The 22,363-nt window shown below is 39.8% G+C and overlaps 1 protein-coding gene across 3 annotated transcripts in view; it reads right to left on the reverse strand.

The window, feature by feature from the left end:
* L2HGDH (L-2-hydroxyglutarate dehydrogenase) overlaps nucleotides 1-22,363 on the reverse strand; it is a 51,217-nt gene that overhangs the window by 21,132 nt on the left and 7,722 nt on the right. For all 3 annotated transcript variants that reach the window (XM_042252308.1, XM_015096969.3, XM_015096970.4), the window contains exons 4-6: nucleotides 11,936-12,067; nucleotides 2,143-2,305; nucleotides 890-924 (exon numbers count right to left, since the gene is read on the reverse strand). In XM_042252308.1, coding sequence (XP_042108242.1) covers nucleotides 890-924; nucleotides 2,143-2,305; nucleotides 11,936-12,067 — 330 coding nt within the window. The remainder of the gene's footprint in view (nucleotides 1-889; nucleotides 925-2,142; nucleotides 2,306-11,935; nucleotides 12,068-22,363) is intronic.

The raw sequence follows: 22,363 nt of genomic DNA on the forward strand, positions 1-22,363 counted from the left end.
CCAAGCACTGCCCCAGCCACCACTTGGGTACAGACAAAGCTTCCTGCTTGCATTCCAACTTTAGCAGCTGGACACACTTGGCTTCTTAGAAACTGGCTGGAGATGCCTCCTGATCTACCAGCTCCCCTTCTGAATTTTCACCTCGCTACTTTCAAAACCGTGTAAGGCCTAATTCCTACAATATACTCATCGATGACTCTACTCTCCTGACTGACTGAACTCTAATCATTCAGTGAACAAACAGCTAATGCAATACTTCTATGCTATTCAATAATTCTTGTTTTAGACCATGAGAAGATGAAGAAAAGCAGCCTATCTCTCCCTGCATGGCCTGCTCCCTGTCCCCAAAGTTTTATAATTAGCAGAGAGTTAATAGTAAGTTCATGTAGATAAGTAGGCAGAAACGATAAAACATCTATCATTTTTCATTACTCCAAGTGCTTATAATCCTATCCTTTGCTGGCACAATCACTTGATGAAGACGTTTCCAAGTTGCAACCCTTCTTAGAATGAAAGTTGTTACATTGTTCCCAAAGGATTTTTCTCAGAATAACTTTTACAGTAGGCAAATTTCATTCAATGACATAAAATACAGCACTGTGGTTTAATTCAACTTTTTAAGGAAGAAGATGACAGTAAATAAAGTAGATGAAAGTAGTTTACTTAAGAATCTTGGGACTGCCCTGATTAAGACTCTGGTGGTTAAGACTCTGTGCTTCCAATGCAAGGGGCTCAAGTTCGATCCTTGGTGGTAGAACTAGATCCCACATACCGCAACTAACAATCCCAAGAGCCCGCAAGCTGCAACTACAAGATCCTCCATGACACAACTAGGACCTGGCAGAGCCAAATACATAAATAAAGATTTTTTTAAAAAAAGAATCTTTACCTTTGTGTTCCTTATAACAATTGGATATTTCATCCCTGAAAAAAAAATAGTAAAAAATTTATTTTTAGCAAAAGAAGGCCTACATTAAATGAAATATTATTCTAGTCATAAATTTCAAGGATTATTTCCGTCATAACCATGACTGGCTCCTACTTTTCATTCTAAAGTTTTCTTTTTACCAAGTAGCGAGATTAAACTGGTTAATATTTGACAATATATAAAACTCTGGCATGTTTTTTTTTAGCATATTTTATTGTAATTCATTTAATCTGTAAACCATTCCCCACCTCAGCTCCAACATTAGAAGGCGCAGCTTTTCTGTGAACCATAATCCTAGAAAACATGCTACAAAATGGACCATCGCAAATCAGCATGTATTTTTCCACTGGAAGAATGCTATGACACTTGTCATTCAAGTGTTCATTATCTGAATCCTTGCAGATTCTAGGTTGTATAGAGAAGCAAGAGTTGTTACAACACAAAATTTCCAATGATAAACTATTTCTAAAATTTGTTCCCAGTCAGATACATGTGATCTTAAAGACCTATAATGCATATGGATAGCAGATAAAGAATATGATTTACTTACTTACATCAAAAATTAATTGATTATGCTATCTACCTAACAATCTCAACTATTTAACAATTTTGCTCATCATCTTAGAATTTAGAAGAACACTGGGAAAATGATTGCTTCAGATAGCCCAGACCTCCTTAAAGGCTTGTCAAGAAAGAACGAACTGAGCACTACTTCTTTTTCCCTTCAAATTTCCAAACAACAAATTTAAGGCTTAACAACTAATTCATTTGGTTTAAAAAAAAAAAAAATCTGTGCCCCCAAAGCAAAACAAAATAAACTTTAAGTACAGGCTATAGTGGGGGAATTGGGGGTGGGGGGTTCAGAATGGCTGAGTCATGTCCTATCCCCAGACAGTCTGATTCAGTAAGACTGCTGCTGCTGCTAAGTTGCTTCAGTAGTGTCTGACTCTATGTGACCCCACAGACGGCAGCCCACCAGGCTCCCCTGTCCCTGGGAGGATGCTAAAATCTGCATTTTTAACAAGCATCCCCAGGGGATTCTGAGTCTAACCTATTGGATAGGGAAGTCTTTGGGAGCTAATTTCACTTCTGCACCTGCCTCCAGCTCTGTGCCCTACTGGTGACCCTCTTATCATGCTACCCTAGACAGAAACAGTCCCAAATTTCTTTAAAGTCAATTCAAGTACTCAACAGAAAAGATAAGGACAGCTTACCATCTTTACTTCTTGAAGGACTTTCTCTAGCCATTTCAATATCTTCTACTTCAAAACTGGTCAAAATAGAGCCACCTGCTTCTTGGAAATCCTTGGCAAATGACAAAGCCACCTGCCGATAGTCCACGATGCCAGTATAAGGACAATCAATAGCCATTAGACCCTGGGACAGAATTGTGAAAAAATCAAGACAATATACTTAAAAACTGCTGAGAACAGGCTCTCCAATGAGGCTTCCCTGGTGGTTCAGTGGTAAAGAATCCACCTGCCAATGCAGAAGACTCAGGCTTGATCCCTGGGTTAGGAAGATCCCCTGGAGGAGGGCACAGCAAACCATTTCAGTATTCTTGCCTGGGAAATCCCATGGACAGAGAAGCTGGCAGGCTATAGTCCATGGGGTCTAAGAGTTGAACGTGACTTAGCAACTAAACAACAGATTGTCCAATAAATTTGATCTTTGGCTGAATTTTTTTTACTGTTTATATTGATGGATAACTCACAATTAGCCTTTCCTGGCAAACATCTAATAGTCTTAAAGAAAAATAAAATAAAACCTTTCTCAATTCAGTGCCTAAATTTGATACTGAATATGTATACAAATTGTCTAACAGATAACAGAAATAATACTAGCTAAATAAGAAAACCTCTGTAATCTGGAAATAATTCTCCTCCTTAGAGGAGTTAATTTTTCCAGGCTCTTCCAACTGCTACAATGAGTCTTTCAGTTTTATTTATCCTTAACCATATCTGATTCTGAGTCAATTCTGTATCACCAATTCCTTTCTATAAGTTGTGCTAAGATTTTCCCAGTAGTATATTATCTGTCATGCAAAGAGAGCCCAGAGTTGTTCACAATGTTTTCAGAATATTGATCTGATTTGCTGCAGAATCTATCTTCAAGACTGCAACTACTGAATGGAGATTTTAGTGGTTCATTCAGACTTTCTTTTCAGGTAATATGGAGAAATTAATAGCCTGGGTATTTAATTGCTATGTTGGAGTATGTGTGTACGTGTGTGTCAGCTGCCACTCAAAACATGTTTATAAATGAATGATCTACAACCATACATATTTAATTTTTCAGAATAAGTATTCAATGTGCACAGGCCTTTTCTAATTGTGAAGAAAAAGATATGAGTAGAATTTCACACACTAAATACTGACTACATTTTGGTGAGTGCTTGGAAATGGCACCATTTTCTGTTGCCTTTTTGTACAGAAGAGTACATCAGTTCTCTCAATCAATTTCCCCTAAGAGGGCAGACTGGTTCCCAGGATAACTAAAGCCCAGAAGTGGCTTTGAATGTGACTTAAGTGCTGCCATCCTCCTGGGCAGCACTGCACTGCTGTTACAGTTTTAAAATGACATCTGATAATATTAAATATCTCATCTGAATTCACTGCTCCACCTAGCCCAGTGCATTTACCTGTCTGGCCTTTAAAAGCTTTTGATTTTGCCAATGGTTTCCAAATGGTCAGATGGTACTAAAAGTGAAGGCTCACAATCTCAGGCTCTTTCACAAGCTGAACCTAACATGTGGCAAAATTCATCATTCTCCTGACAGTCTTGCTTCCAGAATTTGAGAGCATTTGCCAAGAACAGGAAATCATCCCTTCTGTTTCAACACAGTAGAAACATGTAAGATTTTACACTAGAACTTCTATTGCCTGAAATTCCTAAATTCACAGGTCCAATAAGTAGAATTCAACTTCAACCTACAAATAGTATTTGGGATACAATAACCTTGGAAGCTAATTTAAGATAATACTAAGAGTTTAGTCACAAAAACTTTCTTATATAGCATAAAACTATCTGATAAGTATGATAACAGAGGGATAAAATTACATGTGTACAAGTGCTTCGTATCAATCTTTTTTTTAATATCTCAAATATCCTCCTTATTCATCTTCTACTCCTCTAATCCAGCACATGCCTGACACACACAGAAGGCACTCAAATATTTACTGACTGAATGAACTTTTGAGGGCTATCTTTAAACATATACCAAATTTTACCCTTCCTAACAGGTTTTCTTCTTCCTTCCCTTTCTGGTCTTGGCTCTGACCCTCCTCATGAGATGTTGGTGTGCCTTGCCTGAATGTGGATGGGAGGGAAGGTGAACAAATCACTGCTGCCAAGCTGCTGACACTCTAGCCTAGGGTGGGGTTAGGAGACAGGCTGGCTGTCTGCAAGCCAGCAGACAGCACGTGCACTGACCAGGTCACCAGGTCAGAGCTTGAAATCTGATATCATGGCAGGTCAGGTGGTTGGAAAAGAACCAGGCAAGTGGGTCAGGGAAAGCTAAGAGTTGGAAGTCAGTCAGGAGGCTAGAGGAATATGTGATTGACCAATAGCATTAAAGTAAGGCAGCTGGATCAGCACAGCTAAGGTCAGAGGAAGCAGTCAAGACAGAGAAGCATAGGGAGCACTGTCAAGAGCCATCCTTCAAAGTTTACAGATGCACTTTCAAACTTTCTCAGATACGCCCACTAGGGGCACTTCATTTTCTTCTCAAAGAGATCTCGTACAAGAAACCCTTTCAGAGTTCCCCTGACAAACTATTTCTTTCTGGAGGGCCTGGAAGAAAGAGACGAGATCCTATACCATGGAAATTCTGCCCCCCATTCCTGGTAGTGGTCGTGAATTTGGGGGAAAAGGGAGACATTTACTCAAGACACCTTTATGAAAAACTGAAGTATACTTTCCACTACATATTGCCACCCCTAAAAATGTCTAGACATTGATAACCATAATGTGGCCTTCTATAAAGTAGATCACTACTGCAGAGGCCTCAGGGAAGGGTAACATACACCTCTCTCAGAAGTTACACTACTTATTCATCTTTCAAGCGGAGGGCTCACCTCTGAGAAGACTATTCTAGACTCTCGGATTAAACTAAAAGCTCTCCCTTATCTTGGTACAAGACAGAGTATCAGTAGTATAGTGATAATACTTATCACTCTATTAAAACTATCTTCTGCTACACTCTAACTTCTTTCAGGATCATGGCAATGTCTTGCCTTCACATCTGCAGTACCCATTGTAGTGCTGGGCACACAGTAAAGAAGAAAATGTTGGTCAAATTAACTTGATTATCTATATATACATACTTCATCTACCTCATTCTGAGAAATGTGAGGATCACATGGTCAGGTGCACAGAACAATATCTAGACTCATCCCTAATCTTCATGATGTACAAAATGCTGTTTTGCTCTGTTTTGAACAGTAAGGCATGATATAAAGAACCATGGGTCCTTCTTTTTCTATTTTTTTTTCCCCAATTTCTAAAGTTATCAGACACACAACAGATGATTGTTGTTTCAGCTGACTAGCTGGAATCTTCCAAATCCCCAAGATTTCAGTACCATCATGAAATCAAAAACTTTGTTTCCCAAACTCCAGATTTAATATTGTTTTTACATCATGACCAAATCCACAGTGGGGTCAGGGGCTCATATATCTTTTTTTTTTTTTTACACTAATCTTGAAGTCTGAAGCAGTTTCTTTATAGCACGTAAAGACAGAAACACACGTTAAAAATTAGCATGCCTCTCTGGGGGAGGTTATAAATTATTTTATTCTCAAATGCCAGGTAATACTTGATACAGATCAGTGAGATTCTGACTTCTTAGTTTCACAACCAAACACTATCAAAATCACACAAAACAATAAAACAGAAACAGGTTTAGCTGTTTTATAGTCAGGAAGCACTCAATAATTCTTGTAAAGCACTGTATAGATAAGAGATGGGAAGCAAGTTTAATTTCATTTTTTTAGCAGATTTGATTTTTTAGAGCAGTTTTAGGTTCACAGGAAAACTGAGCAGAAGGAAGAGAGATTTCCCGTATAGGATGGCATCACTGACTTGATGGACGTGAGTTTGAGTGAACTCCGGGAGTTGGTGATGGACAGGGAGGCCTGACGTGCTGCCATTCAAGGGGGTCGCAAAGAGTTGGACACAACTGAGTGAATGAACTGAACTGAATACTTCCTGCCCCCATATGTGTATCCTAATCCCTTTCATACTAATATTTTTTTAAGTATGGCATTAGTATACACCACCAGTTCTGCTATAGACTGAATGTCTGTGGGCCTCCAAAATTCATAGACTGAAACCTAATGACCAATGGGACAGTATGTGGAGATGGGGCATTTGGGAAGCGATTAGGTAATAAGGATGGAGCCTTCATGAATGGGATTAGTGGCTTTATAAAAGAGACTCCAGAGAGCTCCCTCACCCCTTAAGTATTGTGAGAACACAGCTAGAAGATGGTCTATGAACCAGGAAGTGGGTCCTCACCGGACATCAAATCTTTCAAAGCCTTGATCTCAGACTTCTAACCTCTAGAACTATGAGAAATAAATACCTGAAACTTATAAGCTAACTGGTCCACTTTCCAGATGGCACTAGTGGTAAAGAATCCACCTGCCAACATAAGAGACACAGAGAAGAGGGCTGAATCCCTGGGTCGGGAAGTCCCCTGGAGTAGGAATTGGCAACCCACTCCAGAGTTCTTGCCTGGAAAACTCCATGAACAGAGGAGGCTGGTGGGCTACAGTCTATAGCGTTGCAAGCAGTCAGACACGACTGAGCACACACTTTGTTGCAGCAGCCCCAACTGATTAAAACGAGCTTTTATATGAGTTACTCACAACCCTAGTTTGAAGATATCCTAGGATCTCTCAACAATGTTTTGAAATAGCCTATTTTACTCTACAGAGGGATTGACATGGCTTAAAGGAAATAAACAGAATAAAATAATGAGTTTCAAGCAAAGTATTAGGAAAAAGGGAAAATGTAAACCAGGAGAAAAAGAACTTAAAAAAGTTATCTTATCAGATGTCACAAAAAGTACCTGCTGCTAAGTCGCTTCAGTTGTGTCCGACTCTGTGCGACCCCATAGACGCCAGCCCACCAGGCTCCCCAGTCCCTGGGATTCTCCAGGCAAGAACACTGGAGTGGGTTGCCATTTCCTTCTCCAATGCATGAAAGTGAAAAGTCAAAGTGAAGTCGCTCAGTCATGTCCGACTCTTAGCAATCCCATGGACTGCAGCCTACCAGGCTCCTCCGTCCATGGGATTTTCCAGGCAAGAGTACTGGAGTGGGGTGCCATTGCCTTCTCCAAAAGTACCCAGGTATCTCAAAAAATCAATTTTAATTCACCAGAATTACTGCTCACATAAAGCACAAAATAACAACCATCACTTCTTGAGGATTAACATATCCTGGATGCTTTACATGTATTATCGTATTTAATTCTCAGAACAACCTCCATTTTACAAACAAGAAGTCTGAGGTTTAGAAAAATTTTAACTTAAGGTAAACAGCTGTTAAATAGGCAGACATGAGATTTAAATTTATGTCTGTCTGACTTCTCAGCCACCACAAACTGCTGCTCATCTTATGTCAAATCCCATTTTATGGGGAAAAAACAAGAGAAACTACAGTGAGATAAAGAATAGTATGTCAAAACTGCCTTAAGTCTAGAAATTACTGACCTATGATATATACAGTAGCAGCAATGTTAGTTGCGCAGTTGTGTCCCACTCTTTCAGACCCCATGGAGTTTAGCCTGCCAGGCTCCTCTGTCCATGAAATTCTCCAGGCAAAGTACTGGAGTGGGTTTCCATTTCCTTCTCTAGGGGATCTTCCTGACCCAGGGATCAAACCCGGGTCTCCTGTATCGCATGCAGATTCTTCACCATCTGAGCCACCAGGGAAGCCCAGCAGAAAGGAAGCAGGTTTTCTAAAAATAGGGACAACAGAGGATGAGACGGTTGACTGGCATCACCAACTCAATGGACATGAGTTTGAGGAAGCTCTGGGAGTTGGTGATGGACAGGGAAGCCTCACATGCTGCAGTCCATGGGGTCGCAGAGCTGGATACAACTGAGCAACTGAACTGAACTGATTCTAAAAATAACTATAACAGGTAGTGTCGGTGGTGTCATAGGGAGTAAAGGTGCTTCCAAAAATAAATATATAAATGGTTCTGACCTCCCACTTCAAGGCTCCCCTCTCTCCCACAACCAGTTTCATCCTATGCACCAGAGTTTGATTAACTTTTCCTTAATTAACACAGTTTGCATATCATATTCCTGCCAAAATCAGTGGCTCCCTACTGTTTAAATCAGGAGCTGATAATTTTTTCTGTAAAGGGCCAGATAGTAAATATTTTTGTCCACGTGAAGCTTAAGGTTCCAACTACTCAAGTTGGCTGTTTGGCACAAAAGCAGCCAAAGATAACACATAAATGATTAAGTATGGTTGTATGCCAATAAAAATTTATTTGTGTGACACAGAAATTTTGCTTCATATAATTTTCACTGTCACAAAATATTATTCTTTTAATTTTTCTCAACCATTTAAAACAGCTTAGTAGGTCATTAACAACAGGTTGTGGGCTTGGCCCACACGAGCCACAGTTTGCTGATCCTGGCTTAAGACCCATGTAGCATTTGCTCAAAGCCGGAAGAAAACAGATAAAATCAGATATTCAATGAATGCGTCTTTTTATTAAAAAATCATTCATTCATTCATCATCTCAGAGAAATAAGAACTATATGGAGAGAGGAAAAGGGAGAAGATCTGTTCCCACAAGGAAAACACTCTGACCATTCTGAGTCCGAAGGGAGAGAGAGGTGAAGTATGCCAGAGTCAAAGATGTTATGACCTTCTCTGCAAGAAGAACTCACTCAACGCTATCTGGATTTCTAGGTACTACCAATCTCTTGGGAACTTTATACTACTTAAGAAAATAAAATATTTTGATCCAACCTTAACTGCGCAACTAAAGATAACTTAAGAAAAATTAATTCTATATTGTCTTTGTGTAAAAGGATTTGAAGCAGCTTGTAAAAACAAACAAAAATACATACAAAACAATATATACTAGCATTAAATTTTAAACCAGACAAGTATATGGACTGGAAGTTATTATTTGCAGACAATATGATTGTATATATAAAATACAGAAGAAGAATTAGGACTTCCATAGCAGTCCAGTGGTTAAGAATCCATGCTTTCACCACAGGGGGCACAGGTTCTACCCCTGATTGAGGAACTAAGATCCTATGTGCCGTGCAAAATGGCCAAAAAATAAAAAAGAATTCATAGATAAACTGTTAGAATCAATAAGTGAATTAAACAAACAAAATGAAGCAGGTAATGTTCTGTTTGTTGATCTGGATGCTGATCACATTTCATGAAAATTCATCAAGTTGATGATTTTGAATGTACTGATATGCTAGGATTCAATAACAAGTTCCAAAAAATAAGAGCATACAGAAAACAAAGATGAAAAGACAAGATGAAACAAAGAGTGAAATTAGTGCATAAAAATGAAAATGTATGCTTAAGGCTTTAGCTACTTGGCAAGAATGGGGCACAAATGTGTCCTGTTTGGGATCAAGGTAAACAGGACAATGCAATCAGTTACGGTGTCCATAGACAGAAACTGCTCAGGAAGGAAAAATTAGACTTAAAACTGGGGTCTGAGAGAAATTTCTCCTGAGTGTTCTCAAAAGATGCTATTCAACAGTGAACCTATCTTCTTACAGTAGAGGCCTTAGTGAGTGACACAGTGATTTTCTCCATAGCCTGATGCCAAAACACCAAAACACAACTCAAGGAGAGTAATCTGGGGTCAAGGAGTGGGTGGGGAGGGAAAAACAATACAGTATAGCTGTACCACAGTCTGGTGGTCTGGAGAGACGTAGAAGAATGAATGATCATCTAGGCTCTCTTCTTTAAACAGTGTTTCTCTAAAGCGAGCTTTTGATAAGCATCACCTGACGGTGAGTTCAAGGTCATACTCACTAAGATAGGTACCCAGAGTCCAAATATTGTATAATGTCATTAAAACACTGGGGACAGATGCAGAAAGCAAACCTATGGTTACCAGGGGGTAAGTGGGGGTGGATAAATCGGGATTGATATATACACACTACTGTATATATTAAAATATATATATATATAAGTAAGTAAGTAAGGTCACTCAGTCGTGTCCGACTCTTTGTGAACCCATGGACTGCAGCCCACCAGGCTCCTCAGTCCGTGGGATTCTCCAGGCAAGAATACTGGAGTGGGTTGTAAGATATAAATAAATAAAATAGACAAAATAGATACATGGTGGTGGTTAGTTGCTTCAGTCATGTTCAACTCTTTTGCAACCCCATGGACAGTGGCCCACCAGTCTCCTCTCTCCACAGGATTTTCCCAACCAGAATACTGGAGGGTGTTGCCATGCCCTCCTCCAGGGGATCTTCCTGACTCAGGGATCAAACCCACATCTCCTGTACTGCAGGAGGATTCTTTCCCGCTGAGCCACTGGGGAAGCCCATAGGACCTTATTGCTGCTGCTGCTGCTGCTGCTAAGTCGTTTCAGTCGTGTCCGACTCTGTGTGACCCCAGAGACGGCAGCCCACCAGGCTCCCCAGTCCCTGGGATTCTCCAGGCAAGAACACTGGAGTGGCTTGCCATTTCCTTCTACAACGCATGAAAGTGAAAAGTGAAAGTGAAGTCGCTCAGTTGTGTCCGACTCTTATTTACCCCATGGACTGCAGCCCACCAGGCTCCTCCATCCATGGGATTTTCCAGGCAAGAGTACTGGAGTGGGGTGCCACTGCCTTCTCCGTAGGTCCTTATTAGTTACCTATTTTTACATATTGCATATATATATATACACATATACTATTGTTGTGTATATATTATACATATATACATGTACAATTTGGGCTATATACATATATGTACTTTTATCTATTTTATTGTATATATATACACACACATATTTTGGGAAGATCCCCTGCAGAAGGAAATGGCCACCCATTCCAGTATAGTTGCTGGGAAAATTCCATGGACAGGGGAGCCTGGTGGGCTACAGTCCATGGGGCTGCAAAAGAGTCAGACACGACTTAGTGACTAAACAACAACAATAGGACCTACTGTATAGCACAGGGAACTCCACTCAATGCTCTGTAATGGCCTATGGGGAAAAGAATCTAAAAAAGAGTGGATATGTGTATATGTATAACTAATTCACTTTGATGTATATCTGAAACTAACACAACATTGTAAATCAACTATATTCCAATAAAAATTTAAAAAAAAACAAAACCCTGAGGAATGGAACACAGGAGATATAGCAATTCACTGTGACAGTCAGTGAAGTGGGAATTGGACAGTAGCCTCTAAAAGGCTATCAAGGAAAGTTGATAAGCAGAGTAATTATTATATATATATAGTCAAGTCTCCATCACAAATAAAGATCTGGTTTTCTCCATAGCATGTTTTAAGCCAGATACTCTATAACCCACCCTTCACACCCTCCTGAAGCAGACAAGATACTGCAGCCACCATCCTCAAAAATTTTCAGTGGCTACCCATGTCTACTGGATACACTTCAAAGTATCAGCATGAATATCAGGCCCTTTGTGTGGGCTACTTCTGCCTTTCCAATCCCATCTGTTATCTCCTACTACACACCCTACAACCCAACCACACCTCGCCGCTCAGCGCTTTCCCAACACGTCACAGGACCTCAGACCTCCCTTGCCTTTGCATGTGTTCTCTGGACCTGGTAGTTTCTCATAGGGAAGAAGAGATGAGCATCCAGAGTTTGTGGCAACACCCTCCTGTGTCTGTCACCTCAATGCGCCTGTGACAAGATTATCTGTTTCTATGATTCCTGCTTCCTATAGGCTCACCCCCAGCCTCCATGTCACAGGGACTGAGCCCCAACTGAAAATATCCCTGTGAGCATGTGTGTGGGGTTAGTGAATCACTTACCCTACAATATGGCTCCTTCTTTTTTATGTCCTCCTGCTGGATCAGCCTCAGGCCCTGGACACCATTCTGTAGGCCTCTCTCATACAGGGCCTGAAGTCTGGGAATTTCTTCTTGTTCAACAGCCACTATAAGCTTAGAAAGAAAAGACATAAAGAATATGAATAAAGTTAAACATATCATCAGCTATGAAAGATAAAGTCAATGGAAAATCATAAATTTTTGTATGATTCAAACTGGGTTGAGTTTTTAAAACTGCTTTTTGCTTCATGTATCTACTTCTCCCTTTCTCCATGACTTCACTCTTCCTCCACCAAAAATATCTGCCTTTAGACTGCATTAAAACAAAGGTGAGGCGTAGCCTCAATTTTCACATCTGCCATCACAGTTGCTATGTGCGTCTTGGCCATACGTATCCTCTTCACTGTTTCAATCCCAGAGGGGAACAAAGCACAGCTTGTTTTGTCTTTAAATTAAAAAAAAAACAAAAAAACAATATCAGAGCGATAGGAAGTATTCAGTATAATGGGATATCACTAACAGAAAACTATTTTCTGGAATAAAGTACATTTCAAAGTATTTACTGAGGCATTCTGTCATAGGGGAGGAAAACAGAAAATTCAACAACTTTACTCAAGATTCCTTTTCTATTAATATTTATTTCTGGGCAAAGTATCTGTTTGAGGTAGTTTCTTTCTTACTTAACAGTTACCAGCAAAGGAAAACACAGATGATATTCACAAGTGCATTAGAATTCAAAAATCACTATTTCATAGCAAGGGGTCAATCACAGCCCATGAAGTAATACTTTTAATTAAAGTGTAGAGGTTATCTAAATCAACAAATACTTAACCTTAAAAACAGATGTGGAATCAGGCGGCACTATCAAGAAAGTAAAAAGATAATGCACTGAACGAGAGAAAATATTTGTAAATCATGTCACTGATAAGGATCTAATATGCAGAATATATCAAGAACCCTTTACAAACTCTGTACAGACTTCCATATACAAAGTAAGTAAGTTACAGGGATGTAATGTACAGCATGGTGACTATAGTTAGTAATTGTGTCTTTATAGGTAGCAATTGTGTATAGTTAGTAATTGCATATTTGAAAGTTGCTCAGAAAGTAGATCTTAAAAGTCCTCATTATGGACTTCCCTGGTGATCCAGTGGCTAAGAATCTACCTGCCAATGCAGAGGATGTGGGTTCAATCTCTGCTCTGGAAAAAGTCCACATGCGAGGGGCAACTAAGCCCATACACCACAGCCACTGAGGCCAGTGCGCTCGAGAGCCCGTGCATTGCATCAGGGAAAACCACCACACAAAGCATGTGCACCACAACTAGAGAGGAGCCCGCTCTGTGCAACTAGAGACAGCCTGCGCGAAGCAACAAAGAACCAGCTAAAAATAAAGAAATAAATACAATATTTTTAAAGGATCATATAATATTTTTTTAAAGTCCATCATCACAAGGAAAAAAATTCTTACATGTTAATCATACTTCAATTTAAAGAAATAAAAGGACATCAAACTTGATTTAAAACAAAGAAGTTGGAGACGGGCAAAGACTCAAATAAGCGACTGAACCAGGAAAACTATGAAATCAGGTTATTAAGTCACACTGACATTGCCATGGCCTGGAAGCAGCAATCTGTAAAGTAATCCCTGGAGCTGAGCTGAGTAGGTTAAAAGCAATGACATGATTTGACGTGAAGAGGGAATAGGCTCCAGAAAGAAGCAGGTGTTACAGAGCTCAGAATCATCGCATGGGCAGGAATGGGGCCTGCTGTGTTTCTCAAAGGTGTTCAGCGGATGATGGTCGGTTCCTTTGGCTTAAAGCATTGGATGCTTAGTAGGTCTTGCATTCATGCAGTGAATCTCACTTGATCTTGATATATAATTCTTTTTATATGTTGCCACATTCAGTTTACTAGTATTTTGTAACAAACAAACCCTCATAATGCAACCATAAAAACTGTAAATATACTTCCACATTTTGCTTTTTTTTTTTTTGCTTAATAGTATGTCAAGACTATTTTCCCACATCATTAAAAAATTCTTCATAGCATTTTTAAGGGCAACAATGAATTTTTATTCTTAAAAATCACATGGAGAGGAGTTATAAGGAAATACTGTGAACAACTATAAGCCAACAAATTAGATAATTTATATGAAATGGGAAAACTCATAGAAAGATACAAACTTGTGAAACTGACTCAAGAAGAAAAAGAATATGTGAATAGACCTGTAACAACTAAAGAAACAGAATTAATAACTTTTAACAGCTCAGACCTCATGAATGCTACCAAGTATTTAAAGAAGAATTAGTACCAATTCTTCACAAAATCTCCCAAAAAAACAGAAACAGGAACACTTCTTATTTCGACAAGATCAGTTAACAGTCAAACAAGACAAAGATATCAAAAGAAGACAAAAACTGCATATCAACATCCCTTATGAATATTGATAAACACATTTAGTGTGTCTGATATCTATTTGGTAGTCATGTCAGCTACTATTATAAATCATTTAGAACCAAATGTACAGATAAAAGTTAAATGTGATTTTTAACAGTTTAACAATTTCTTTTAAACTTCCTGATCATTTTTGTAATAAAATTTTATTTCTTTCAATATTAATCATCTTCTTTTGATTCCTGAAAAGTTTACAGTTTGCAGAAAATAAAATTATTTTTACAGTTAAAAAAAAAAAAAAATTCTGAACAAAATACTAGTAAACTGAACGTGGCAACATATAAAAAGAATTATACATCAAGATCATGTGAGATTCACTGCATGAATGCAAGGCCTCCTAAACATCCAAAAGTCAGTGAATGTAATAAGTTCATGTTAATAGAATAAAGGACAAAAACCACATGACTGCCTCAGCAAAAGTGGAAAAGGCATTTGAGAAAATCCAACACGTTTTCATGATTGTGTTGTGCTAAGTCGCTTCACTTGTGTCCGACTGTGTGACCCCATGGACTGCAGCCCACCAGGCCCCTCCACCCACGGGATTCTCCAGGCAAGAACACTGCAGTGGACTGCCATTCCCTTCTCCATTTCATGATTAAAAACACTCACACAATACAGGTAGAAAGGAATTTCCTCAGTCTGGTAAAGGACATCTTAAAAAAAAAACAAACCCACAGCTGTCGTTATACTTAATAGTGAAAGATTGAATGCTTTCTCTCTAAAATCAGGAACACAAGGATATCTACCCTGACTACTTCTATTCAACACTACATTAGACATTCTACGCAGATAAAGCTAGGCTTTGCATGCATGTGAAGTCACTTCTGTCATGTCTGACTCTGTGACCCCATGGACTTTAGACTGCCAGGCTCCTCTGTCCACAGGATTCTCCAGGCAAAAATACTGGAGTGGATTCCCATGCCCTCCTATAGGGGATCTTCCTGACCCAGAGAACAAACCCATGTCTGCTGGGTCTCTTGCACTTGCACACCACCTTTAGCAGTACGTGAACCGTGAATTTCCAGATGTATAAGCTGGATTTAGAAAAGGCAAAGGAACCAGAGACCAAACTGCCAGCATTCACTGGGTCACAGAGAAAGCAAAGGAATTCCAGAAAAACATCTACTTCTGCTTCACTCACTACACTAAAGCCTTTGACTGTTGGGATCACAATAAACTGTGGAAAATCTTAAAGAGATGGGAAAACCAGACCACCTTTCCTGTCTCCTAAGAAACCTGTATGCAGGTCAAGAAGAAACAGTTAGAACCGGACATGGAGCAACGGACTAGTTCCAAGCTGGGAAAAGAGTACACCAAGGCTGTATACTGTCACTCTGCTAATTTAACTTCTATGCAGAGTACATTATGCAAATGCCAGATTGGGTGAATCACAAGTTGGAATCAAGATTGCCACGACTCAAAAAACAGATTGCCAAGAGAAATATCTATAACCTCAGAACCTCAGATATACAGATGATAAATGGCAGAAATTGAAGAGGAAAGAAAGAGCCTCCTGATGAAGGTCACAGAGAGTGGAAAAGAGGGCTTAAAACTCAACATTTAAACAGTAAGATCGTGGCATCCAGTCCAATCACTTAATAGCAAATAGAAACAGAAACAGTGGAAACATTGACAGATTTTACTTTCTTGGGCTCCAAAATCACTGCCAATGGTGACTGAAGTCGTGAAATTAAAAGACACTTGCTCCTTGGAAGGAAAACTATGACAAACCTAGACAACATATTAAAAAGCAGAGACATTACTTTGCCGACAAAGGTCCATATAGTTAAAGCTGTAGTTTTTCCGGTAGATATGTATGGATGTGAGAGGTGGCCATAAAGAAGGCTGAGCACCAAAGAATTGATGCTTTTGAATTGTGGTGCTGGAGAAGACTCTTAAGAGTCCCCTGGATTACAAGGAGATCAAACTAGTCAATCCTAAAGGAAATCAACCCTGAATATTCATTGGAAGGACTGATGCTGAAACTGCAATACTTTGGCCACCTGATGTAAAGAGTCAACGCATTGGAAAAGACCCTGATGCTGGGAAAGATGGAAGGTAGGAGGAGAAGTGGGCAACAGAGGACAAGATGGTTAGATAGCATCACTGACTCAGTGGGCATGAAACTGAGCAAACTCTGGGAGATAGTGAAGGACAGCAAAGTCTGGTATACTGCTGTCTTTGGGGTCACAAAGAATCAGCCATGACTTAGCGACTGAACAATTCAACACTCTATTGTTGTATTGTACCACAGTAGCATATTGCCCAATATGCTACTGGAGATCAGTGGAGAAATAACTCCAGAAAGAATGAAGAGGGTACCATGTAGGGCCACCCAAGATGGACTGGTCCTGGTGTACACAAGGTTTTATTTGTGCCCTCCAAGAGTCTGTTTCCCCAGTCTTGATCACATGGACCACAAACTGTTTAACTCAACGAAACTATGAGCCATGCCGTGTAGGGCCACCCAAGACAGATGGATAATGGTGGAGAGTTCTGACAAAACACAGTCCACTGGAGAAAGGAATGGCAAACCACTTCAGAATTCTTGCCTTGAGAACTCCATGAACAGTATGAAAAGGCAAAAGATAGGACACTGAAAGATGATCTCCCCAGGTCGGTAGGTACCCAATATGCTATTGGAGATCAGTGGAGAAGGAACTCCAGAAAGAATGAAGGGGTGGAGCCAAAGTAAAAACAACACCCAGTTGTGGATGTGACTGGTGATGGAAGTAAAGTCCAATGTTGTAAAGAGCAATACTGCATAGGAACCTGGAATGTTAGGTCCATGAATCAAGGCAAATTGGAAGTGGTCAAACAGGAGATGGCAAGAGTGAACATTGACATTTTAGGAATCAGTGAACTATAATGGACCGGAATGGGTGAATTTAACTCAGATGACATTCTATCTACTATTGAATCCCTTAGAAGAAATGGAGTAGCCATAGTAATAAACAAAAGAGTCTGAAATGCAAGACTCGGATGCAATCTCAAAAACAACAGAATGATCTCTGTTCGTTTCCAAGGCAAACCATTCAATATCAGAGCAATCCTAGTCTATGCCCTGACCAGTAATGCTGAAGAAGCTGAAGTTGAACAGTTTTACGAAGACCTACAAGACCTTCTAAAATGAACATCCAAAAAAGCTGTCCTTTTCATTACAGGGGACTGGAATGCAAAAGTAGGAAGTCAAGAGATACCTGGAGTAACAGGCAAACGTGGCCTTGGAGTACAAAATGAAGCAGGGCAAAGGGTAACAGACTTTTGTCAAGAGAATGCACTGGTCATAGCAAACACCCTCTTCCAACAACACAAGAGAAGATTCTACACATGGACATCACCAGACAGTCAATCCCAAAATCAGCTTGATTATATTCTTCACATCCAAAGATGGAGAATCTATACAGTCAGCAAAAACAAGACCAGGAGCTGACTGTGGCTCAGATCATGAACTCCTTATTGCCAAATTCAGACTTAAATTTTTAAAAAATAGGGAAAATCACTAGACCATTCAGGTATGACCTAAATCAAATCCCTTACAATTATACAGTGGAAGTGACAAATAGATTCAAGGGATCAGATCTGCTAGACAGAGTGCTTGAGAAGTATGGACGGAGGCTCATGACATTGTACAGGAGGCAGTGATCAAGACAATCCCCAAGAAAAAGAAACACAAAAAGGCAAAATGGTTGTCTGACGAGGCCTTACAAATAGCTTAGAGAAGAAGAGAAAGTAAAGGCAAAGGAGAAAAGGAAAGATATACCCATTTGAATGCAGAGTTCCAAAAGAATAGCAAGGAGAGATGAAAAAAAAAAAAGCCTTCTTCAGCAATCAACACAAAGAAATAGAGGAAAACAATAAAATGGGAAGTACTAGAGATCTCTTCAAGAAAATAAGAGATACCAAGGGAACATTTCACGCAAAGATGGGCCCGATAAATGACAGAAATGGTATGGACCTAACAGAAGCAAAAGATATTAAGAAGTAGCAAGAATACACAGAAGAACTATACAAAAAAGATCTTCATGACCCAGATAACCACGATGGTGTGATCACTCACCTACACCCAGATATCCTGGAATTCGAAGTCAAGTGGGCCTTAGGAAGCATCACTACGAACAAAGCTAGTAGAGGTGATGGAATTCCAGTTGAGTTATTCCAAATTCTACAAGACAATGCTGTGAAAGTGCTGCACTCAATATGCCAGCAAATTTGGAAAACTCAGCAGTGGCCACAGGACTGGAAAAAGTCAGTTTACATTCCAATCCCAAAGAAAGGCAATGCTAAAGAATGTTCAAACTACTGCGCAATTGCACTCATCTCACACGCCAGTAAAGTAATGCTTAAAATTCTTCAAGCCAGGCTTCAACAGTACTTGAACTGTGAACTTCCATATGTTCAAGATGGAAAAGGCAGAGGAACTAGAGATCAAATTGCAAACATCCGTTGAATCATTGAAAAAACAAGAGACTTCCAGAGAAAGATCTACTTCTGCTTTATTGACTACACCAAAGCCTTTGACTATGTGGATCACAACAAACTGTGGAAAATTCTTAAAGAGGTAGGAATACCAGACCACTGACCTGCCTCCTGAGCAATCTATACACAGATCAAGAAGCAATAGTTAGAACTGGACATGGAACAACAGACTGTTTCCAAATCAGGAAAAGAGTACGTCAAGCCTGTATACTGTCACTCTGCTTATTAAACTTACGCAGAGTACATCATGTGAAATGCCAGACTGGATGAAGCACAAGCTGGAATCAAGATGGCCGGGAGAAATATCAATAACCTCAGACATGCAGATGACACCACCTTTATGGCAGAAAGTGAAGAGGAACTAAAGAGCCTCTTGATGAAAGTGAAAGAGGAGAGTGAATATGTTGGCTTAAAAGTCAACATTCAGAAAACAAAGATCATGGCATCTGATCTCACTTCATGGGAAATAGATGGAGAAACAGTGGAAACAGTGACAGACTTTATTTGGGGGGTCTCCAAAATCACTGCAGATGGTGACTACAGCCATGAAATTAAAAGATGCTTGCTCCTTGGAAGAAAACCTATGACCAACCTAGACAGCATATTAAAAAGCAGAGACGTTACTCTGCCAACAAAGGTCCATCTAGTCAAGGCTATGGTTTTTCCAGTAGTCATGTATGGATGTGAAAGTTGGACTATAAAGAAAGCTGAGCACCAAAGAATTGATGCTTTTGAAATGTAATGTTGGAGAAAACCCTTGAGAGTCTCTTGGACTGTATGGAGATCCAACCAGTCCATCCTAAAGGAAATCAGTCCTAAATATTCATTGGAAGGACTGATGCTGAAGCTGAAACTCCAATATTTTGGCCACCTGATGCAAAGAACTGACTCACTGGAAAAGACCTTGATGCTGGGAAAGATTGAAGGCCAGAGGAGAATGAGATGACAGAGGATGAGATGGTTGGATGGCATCACCGACTCGATGGGCATGAGTTTGAGTAAGCTTTGGGAGTTGGTGATGGATAGGGAAGCCTGGTGTGCTGCAGTCCATGGGGTTGCAAAGAGTTGGACACAACTGAGTGACTGAACTGAACTGAACTGAACCTAAGTAAATTAGGCAATAAAAAAAATGCCCAGTTTAAAAAAGTAAAACTATCTTATTTGTAGATGACATGATCCTGCATGTTGAAAGTCCTAAGGAATACACACACACACATACACACAAAAACTACTAGACTAAGAAATGAGTTCAACAAAGTTGAAGGATAAAGATCAATATGTAAAAAATCAATCCTACTCTATACATTAGCAGTGAATAAATGCAACTGAAATTAAGAAAATAATTTTCCTCACAAAAGCATCAGAAAGAATAAAATATCAACAAATAACATTAACAAAAGAAATGTAAGAACTGTACAATGAAAAATAAAAAATATTGTTGAAAGAAATTAAAGAAAATTAACATAAATGGGAAGACATCCCAATTTCATGTTTTGCAAAATTTGATACTGCTAAGATGGCAGCACTCCCCAAATTGATCTATAGATTCAGTATAATCTCTATCAAAAACACCAGCTGCCCTTTTGGAGATACTGACAAACAGCACTGGCATAAGGACACACACACATCAGTGGAATAGAATTGAGAATCCTAAATACGCCTTCTTACATTTATGCTCAACTGATTTTTGATGCAGATGCCAAAACAATGTATTGTAGAAAGAACAACTCTTTTCAACAAATGGCACTGAGACAACTGGATATCCACATGCAAAAGAAGGAAGCTGGACCCCCTCCTTACATCATACACCACAATTAATTAAAAAATGAACCTACACTGGTAGAACACGTGTAGGGGGTGGGGTGGGAGCTTTACTTCTGGTGGCAGGGTCTGGGAAGGGGCAGTAGGCCAGCTGCAAAGGTGCTAAGAAGCACCTGAAGCAGACCAAGGAGCTGGATGAAGATGATGGGGCATTCAAGCAGAAACAGAAAAAGCAGCAGAAGGGGAGTTCCCTGGTGGTCCAGTGGTTAAGAATCTGCCTGGCAAAGCAGGGGACAGGGGTTCAATTCCTCGTGGGGGAACCAGGATCCCGCATGCTGCGGGGCAACTAAGTCCATCCTGCATGCCGCGGGGCAACTAAGTCCATGTACGGCAACTACAGAAGTGTCCGCCCCGCCACGAAAGCCAGAGCACCGCAACAAAGACACAGCATGGCCAAAAAGCGAGAGAGAAGCAAAAGAAACTTGAGAAGCTGAAAGCAAAGGCTGCAGGGAAAGCCCCCCTGGAGAAAGGTGGAATTAAGAAACTTGTCAAAAAGTAAGCTGGGGGACTTCTCTGGTGGTCTAGTGGTTAAGAATCCACCTTCCAATGCACGGGATGTGGGTTTGATCCCTGATCAGGAAAGGGGAACTAAGATCCCACATGCTACAGGGCAACTAAGCCTGTGAGCTGAGGAAGACCCAGTGCAGCCAAGGGAAAAAAAAACAAAACACCACTTTTAGGGACTTCCCTAGTGGTCTAGTGGCTAATACTCTGCTCTCCCAATGCAGGGGGCCTGGGTTCGATCCCTAGTGGGGGAACTAGATCCCACATGTTGCAACTAAGATTTGGTGCAGTCAAAAAATAAAAATACATATTAAAAAAAAAAAAAGGAAGCTGTTCTTTGTGCTGGAGGCAGTGAGTGAGTGAGTGAAGTCACTCAGTTGTGTCCGACTCTTTGTGACCCCATGGACTGTAGTCTATCAGGCTCCTCCGTCCATGGGATTTTCCAGGCAAGAGTGCTGGAGTGGATTGTCATTTGGCAATGGTAATCCTTAATTCCATTCCCGATTCCCTGCCATAATGTCTATTGCCACCTATAGCTAGAATGAAGTACTATCTTGAAGCCTGCTACACATTTAAAAACAAACTTTTGTTAAGGTTTAAAAAAATGAAATCATACAGCGGCTCATCTTCTCTTTAGTTCTTCTCATTCAGCCATTTCTACCTTAGCTGTGCGGTCAGAGTAAGCCCAGCCAAAGTCTGTTCCTCAGTCTTTGCTCTAGCTCCAATTCTGTACCACTCAGAATTAAATCGACTCATCTGGGGAGGAAAAGGGACTAAAGATCTAACCATCAGAATTAAGGCTTTGATATTAGAAGAAGATCAGGAGCAAATTTTCATGATCTAAGGTTTGGCAATGATTTCTTAGATATGACACTAAAGGTACAAGCAACAAAAGAAAAAAAAAAGATAAACTACACTTCATCAAAATCAAGTTTCTCTGCTTCAAAGGATACCATCAAGAAAGTAAAAAGAAAATCTACAGAATGGGAGAAAATATTTAGCAATATTTTAAATATCATCATTACTATTATATTTTAAAAATAAAAATATTTTAATATTTTAGTAGTATTTTAGTAAATAACATATAACTGATAAGGGGCTATATTCAGAATATATAAATAACACAACTCAACAATAAAAAGACAAATAA

The sequence above is a fragment of the Ovis aries genome, chromosome 7 (genome assembly GCF_016772045.2).
Source record: "Ovis aries strain OAR_USU_Benz2616 breed Rambouillet chromosome 7, ARS-UI_Ramb_v3.0, whole genome shotgun sequence".
Lineage (NCBI taxonomy): Eukaryota > Metazoa > Chordata > Mammalia > Artiodactyla > Bovidae > Ovis > Ovis aries.